The 6,032-nt window shown below is 58.2% G+C and overlaps 1 protein-coding gene across 4 annotated transcripts; it reads right to left on the reverse strand.

Moving 5' to 3' along the window:
- Positions 1-70: 70 nt before the first annotated feature.
- Tarbp2 (TARBP2 subunit of RISC loading complex) lies at positions 71-4,830 on the reverse strand. 4 transcript variants are annotated; one of them, XM_048363336.1, is made up of 10 exons: positions 4,472-4,829; positions 3,750-3,919; positions 2,919-3,021; positions 2,257-2,349; positions 2,047-2,119; positions 1,699-1,816; positions 1,291-1,418; positions 665-866; positions 303-505; positions 71-272 (listed from the first exon to the last, which is right to left on the reverse strand). In XM_048363336.1, the coding sequence occupies exons 1-9, from the start codon at positions 4,522-4,524 to the stop codon at positions 348-350; spliced, it is 1,098 nt and encodes a 365-aa protein (XP_048219293.1). In that variant the 5' UTR covers positions 4,525-4,829; the 3' UTR covers positions 71-272; positions 303-347. The 4 variants fall into 4 exon arrangements, with proteins under 4 accessions (XP_048219293.1, XP_048219284.1, XP_048219302.1 ...); XM_048363327.1 differs by having other exon boundaries at positions 71-505; XM_048363345.1 differs by lacking the exon at positions 4,472-4,829 and adding an exon at positions 4,224-4,382 and having other exon boundaries at positions 71-505.
- Between the last annotated feature and the right edge of the window lie 1,202 nt (positions 4,831-6,032).

The following is a 6,032-nucleotide window of genomic DNA, read 5'->3' on the forward strand; positions in this document are numbered from 1 at the left end:
AAAAGGGCTAAAAGTGTGGAAGGAATGTAGTGCCGACCCCTGCCACCCACACGACTCAGGGCCATAGAAGGAGTTTACAAAACCAAGGTGCGGCATGTTTATTCTGGACTCTAGTAGAGCCCCATTTCCTTCCCACTCATCCTCCCAGAATGAGGACAGGTCTTGAGCCAGCTAAGGCCCTGTGGTCGCTGGCTCCTTGCCCTGTGCTTTCCTCAGCCTCAGAGCAGGCAGTCTGTATCAGAGGTAGAAAGGGCACCTCCAGAAGGTTCCAGATGGGCAGGTGCAAAGGCCCAGAGGCGAGAAGAACAGGGAGCAAAGGATGTGCGTCTGTGAGTCCAGCTGGGGCTCTACTTGCTGCCCACCATGATCCTGAGATACTGCAGGGCCCGGCACGCAGCCTCGCCCCGGGCTGCCTCCCTGGTGCTGGCTGAGCCATGACACACAGTGGCTGGCTGGGTGGACAGTTCCACTAGACATTGGCAGAGCCCACTCAGGCTTAGTTCCTCTGGAGACCAAAGAGAGGGGAGGCAGTGTTGGAGGGAGGCTGCCACACACAGGAAACAGGTCCACGTCCTCCCCTGCTGACCCTTTCTATTTGCTCTGCTCCAGTCGTGTCGTGTCCCGTTTCCCCCCACCCATCTCCCAGCTTCCCGAATGGCCATACCAATATCCAGGTAGCTGACATGGAAGGCCTGCTCCTCAGACAGCTCACTGAGGACGCCGCAGCAGGCAGAGCCCAGGGCATCTAGGGAGCCCAGGGAGCAGCTGCGAAGGGACAGGATCTTCTCCCCCACTGAATTTCGCAGAGAATCCCAGGTACAACCTGGACCCCGGTTCCGAAGTCCATCCAGACGGGAGCCCATACCCTGTCAGGATGGAAAACTTCAAAAAGGTGCTGCCAGGGGCTGTGGGACCCAGGCATTGAAACAGCCACTGGTCAGGGAGAGAAAGGCTTCTAAGCCCCAAGAATGCTGCTTCCCGCTGGCCTTCCCACCCCATCCTCATCCTCCACCCCCTTAAACCCTGGGGATTACCAGTCTATATTCTAAGTAAACACCTAGGCCCTAGACCCGTGGCCAGGCTGCCTTCCTTACCCCAGGAACAAGCTCACAGGGCCCCTGCCTCTAGTCAGGCCTCCCTGAGCCTCACCAGGGGGGCTCACAGTCAAGGCTGGGGAGGGCCGGGAGGGGCCCCAGGAGCCCTAGGTCTGGTAGGAAAATAGGCAGAAGTGGGCCCAGGGCCCCCTCATTCCTAAGTCACAGACCCAACCCCCGGCGCCCCGCCACTCACAATGGAGAAGTGGTCATCGTCAGGCTCGGCCTCGGTGCCGTCCCGGGCGTCCAGCGGCACCGTGTGCACACGAAGCAGCATCTTCGCGGCCGCGTTCCGCTTGGCCAGCTTTTTGGAAGTGCCACTGCCTGCATGTGGGGAGAGGAGGGCTGGATTCTAATCCCCACGGACCAGGTTCCCCCGCAGGATGCCATCCCAAACGTGGAGCGGAGGACCTGCCTGGGCACCTGAGAACCTGGTAGGCCAGGAAAGGGGGGGACCGAGTGCGCTAGGAAGAGGCTGTGAGGCGGAAGCTGGGCACGGGGCTGCGGAGCAAGGAGAGCCAGCAGGGCCCGGCACCTCCTGTCCCGGGCTGGAGTTCTACACTGCTGGGACAGGAGCTTCGGGAACCCCCTTCTGCCCAGTTACCAATCTCAATGAAACGCTCCACTCGGCAGGTCATGGTGAACTCTTTGCGGTGGGCTGGCCCAGACTCCTGGGTCACTGTATATTCTGGCAACCGCCAGCCTTTCTGCACCACCAGTTCCTTGGAAGAGAGATACGGAGCACAAAGCTGAGCAAAAAGAGGCTCCTTGGAGCCACACTGGCACCAGGAGCCGCTGACTCTAGGTGAGAGCAAGGATGGGAGGGTGTGCAAAGGGGCTTAGCATAAGTAGTTGCTCCCTCCCAACACACACACACACACACACACACACACACACCCTTCCCTATGGCCCTGGTTCAGGAAGACATGGGAAAGAAGGACAGGAGACACACCTGCAGGGCACCAACAGGGTTGCACTCGGACTGCTGAGGGGAGACGGGGGGCTGCATCTCCATGGGGGGAGTTCTGAAGGGGAAAACAAAGCACAGGCCAAAGCTGAGGAGAATTCTCAGATTTCCTCATCCTAACCAGCCTGGATCCGAGGGCTGCTCAGGATGGGGAGCCAGGGCCGCCCCCCAACCCCCTCAGGACAGCCGGGATACCTGGATGGAACAGATGGAACAGGAACAGCGACTGCAGCAGCAACAAAGTCAGGAACGTCCTCAGGCAGCGAAGAGTCTAGGGGAGAAAAAGAACTTCCCGAGGGGAAGGGAGCCTCGGATTCACACCCACGTGGGGGAGAGGGGTGGGGAGCAAGGTCCTCCTGACCTTCCCATCCCAAAAGAACTTCCCATATGAGCCTCGCTTAGGCTCAGTAACAGCTCCTTCTCAAGGGATCCTCTGCTGCCCAACACTGGCTCAAAACAACTGAGAAAAGGAAGTCTCAAAAAAAGTCTCTTCCTACCCAAGAACCATGGGAGCAACCATCCCCAACCTGAGTGTGAAAGAGGAAAGGACATCTTGCTAGAAAAAAAAAAAAAAAAGAGGGCATCGTCGGGGAACGACTGCTGTCAACCTCAGCCTCCACCCAATTCTTCCCTTCCCTAACCCCAAAGAGCCACAACCCCTCAAAGGGGCTAGCTATTCCTCCAAGAATCTCTTCACGGCAACAGAAGCCCTGGAAGCCCCCTGTCAGCTCCAGAGGAAATCCTCAGAAGGGGTCAGATGAAGCAAGCCAAGCGTTACCAAGCAAGGCCTAGGGGGCATAGTAGGGGTGTATAGAAAGGGGTGGTATCGGGGCCTGCCTTGGCTGTTCCTCCCTCACCTGCTGTCCTCCAGAGCTGGTTCCAGCATGCTCCCCCCTTTGAGGTGTTTGAGGGCCACCTCAGCTGCCTTGTGCTTGGCTGCCTTCTTGCTGGGGCCCTGACCTGAGGGAGGGGATGTGGGCAATACTGGCGATCACTGGGTGGACGGAAGAAAAACCAACATCCCACAACCTCTCCTCATAGCCACAGGGTGCCAACCGGCCCTCAGATCAACCACCCCCCGGCCCCAGACTGGAAGGGTTCCACTAATGGCTGGATGATGGGGCCCTTATCTTGCCATTCGCTCCCAGAATTAGGTCAGGCCAAGCAGGACTTGCAAGCTCAAACACTTTGGGGGCTCCCCTGCCTTACTTTCCTCTGCAGGACACTTGGTTTGCTCTCAATAAATAGGTAGCTGGAACTACACAGGGTAGGCTTGCCCTGCCACTGACTAGGTATGTGACTAGTCATCAGCCATAGCAGCTCTCATAGTCATGCTCAACATGAGACACCGAGCTTAGTGCAGTGGGCACTGGTTCTCCCACATATCCACTGACAATTCTGTCCGTCCTTTTTTTGTTCCTGGGATGATGAGGGCCTGTCAGATCCCTGTGGCACCCCACCCCTCCAACTCTCCCGAGTCCCATCCACCTTCACACAGCCCTGTTCTCCCAATCCAGCCAGTGGCTTTCCCCACTGAAATCTCTCCCTCCTTTTCTCCATCCCTCTCTCCCTCCCTCCCTCCTTCTCTGGTCTTGGAGAAGAGGACTGTGAAAAGAGAAACTCCACAGCACCAAGCCAGGGCCCTGAGAATGCACATAGGGCAGCCAGGCTGCCCAAGCCTTCCTCACCAGTGCAGCTGGTGTCGCCAACGGTGACCCGGAAGGTGAAATTAGGCTGATGGGCTTGGCCCTCGGCTTTGAGAAGGTCGTACACGGGCGTCTTCCCTATTCTGGTCCCATACTCCTGGAGAAGGCTGATCGGGGTCTTGCCCGGGTTGGCGGCCAGCATTTGCTCTATACTGGGGGGAAGGGGCAAAGGCCCACATCACACCTCCCTTCTCTGCACCCACCTAGTCAAGCACACCACACTTAAGCACCTTTATGGGAGGGATGGGGTCCAGAGGACCCCAGGCAACAGAGCATCTCTTTGACTGGGTACAAAGTAGGGTGGAGGTGGAAAAGCAGGGTCCACTCCCCCGCCCCCCAAGTCAAGTGGGTAATGTATTGTTTCCTGTCTCCGTTAAGATGAGAGGCCCTGTGCCCCAGTGCTGGTTGGAAGTGCATGCTCCCGGGCACAGTGCAAACCAGGAACCCAGTACCCACCAAATGCACTAGATATAGGGGGCATAAAGCCCAGTACTCCAGTGCCACCTGGGAACCGAGCCAACCCAAACTACTTAGAGCTGGAGGTGATGGCCACTGGCCCAGTGCATGTCGGGAACCGCTGCCCACTACCCCAGTGCTTGCCGGGAACAACCCTCAGGCCAGGTGCATGCTGGGGCCGCGCCGCTACCCCTGTGCACCGCCCCCACGCTTTCCGCACCAGCAGAGATCAGGACGAGGCGGCTCACCTGGGCAGCCCGCAGCCCGTGGTAGTGCCGGAGCCCTGCTCCTCTTCACTCATTCCCTCCTCCGTCCCCGCGGGCGCCACCGTGACTACAGCCTCCACGCGCCCCACTCACCGCCGACGAGCTAGGGCCGGGGCCAAGCCCGGAGTCGCGGCCGGTCGGGCCCGGCGCGGGGCATGCTGGGACATGGAGTCCCCCGCCCACCCCACTCCGCGAGCCTCCGAGCCTCCATGAGGAGGGGAGCTACCCGCCCCACAAACCTCCGCGGGGCCCGTCCTGGCGGCTGCACCGCCTTCTGGGAGGAGCAGATGCCTCCTTGGACGCTGCCTCCCGCAACCAGTAGTTTTTGTTTTGTTTTGTTTGTAATGTGGCCCCGCCTTCTTCCTCCCCGCACTGCCTCTCCCCCGGGGCCGGGTCTAGCGAAGTAGACGCGGCCCCGGGACTGTGCGATGAGGGCTAAACTCGAGTCTGGCGCTTTTTGCATCCCGTGAAAACTACAGAACCCAGAAGCTTTTGCGCCCTCACATTCGCAGCTGACCAGGCGGGGCCCACAGCGCTCAGGACGCTTCACGGCGTCATTGGCTATTCTGATTGCGTTCACTCCTCTAGACGCGTTGAGATTGGTTGCTTAGACAAGGGGCGGGGACAAGCGGGGCGTAGCTCCGCCCAACTTCCCGCCTCCTCCTAGAGAGAAGGTTGTGATTGGCCCCTGGGCTACTGACGGATCCTGGTGTATCAGAGGGTGGATCCTTACCGGGCTGCGAGAGAGGGTTCCGTGCTCCCCAACCTCCTCGCGCTGGGGGTGTTGTAGTCCAAATTGATCTCAAAACATTCTCTTCCAGGCCCTCCAACCTGTGACCCTAGCAGTCAATGCCATAGAACCTTGGCCACAACTTCCTTTCCCTTAACTGTGCCTTCAGCCTATCGGCATTTGCTTCCCCACCAAAGCCTTCTTAGATGGGTCGTTAAACAATCTCTCTTTAATTGATCATGCCATAGTGGGACAACAAAATTAGGGCTGAGGCATCATCATCCCCTCCTCTATGAGTCTTGAGTGTTAACTGAAAAAAAAATTTACTCCAGGTGTGGGTCAGAACATACACTTTTGAATCCCAGGACCTTATTCCGTCCTCCAAAGTCTCAGAAGCACTGGGTTGAAAGGTGTAGGGGGAATCTTGTGACCTTGGGGGAGGGGGAGAGGGAGAGGATAAGAGTGAGTCTCACACTAAAACGTGATCCCAGTGAGTGTTTTTTGAGAATGGGCTAGAAAAAGAGGTGTCCTGCCCTAAAGGGGGCGGGGAATGGAGGTCTAGAGGAATCTTGGAATGATAAGGAGGGGTCATCCAGGAACACTAGAGGGGGGATGGGGCCTCCAGCTCGGTTGATTGCAATTGGGTGAAACTGGAGCGGTGACAATCCGAGGAAGCGGAGCTGGCAGGATCGGTATGACAAGGGGAGGGGGATGACGGAGAGCAGAGAACTGCATATCTGAGGGGCTGCTCTCTTCGGGGTGTAGGAAGGAGTGCATACGGCAGGTCATAGAGGGTTCCTACAGAATCCGCAT

Source organism: Perognathus longimembris, chromosome 1 (assembly GCF_023159225.1).
Source record: "Perognathus longimembris pacificus isolate PPM17 chromosome 1, ASM2315922v1, whole genome shotgun sequence".
Lineage (NCBI taxonomy): Eukaryota > Metazoa > Chordata > Mammalia > Rodentia > Heteromyidae > Perognathus > Perognathus longimembris.

Excerpts from the sequence above, each read along its gene's own strand:
- Tarbp2 (XM_048363336.1), bottom strand. The coding sequence starts at position 4,524 with ATGAGTGAAGAGGAGCAGGGCTCCGGCACTACCACGGGCTGCGGGCTG. Across the intron at positions 3,022-3,749 it reads TGGCGACACCAGCTGCACTG|GTCAGGGCCCCAGCAAGAAG; the intron begins GTGAGGAAGGCT and ends CCCCTCCCTCAG. Across the intron at positions 1,419-1,698 it reads GGAGCGTTTCATTGAGATTG|GCAGTGGCACTTCCAAAAAG; the intron begins GTAACTGGGCAG and ends CCCCACATGCAG.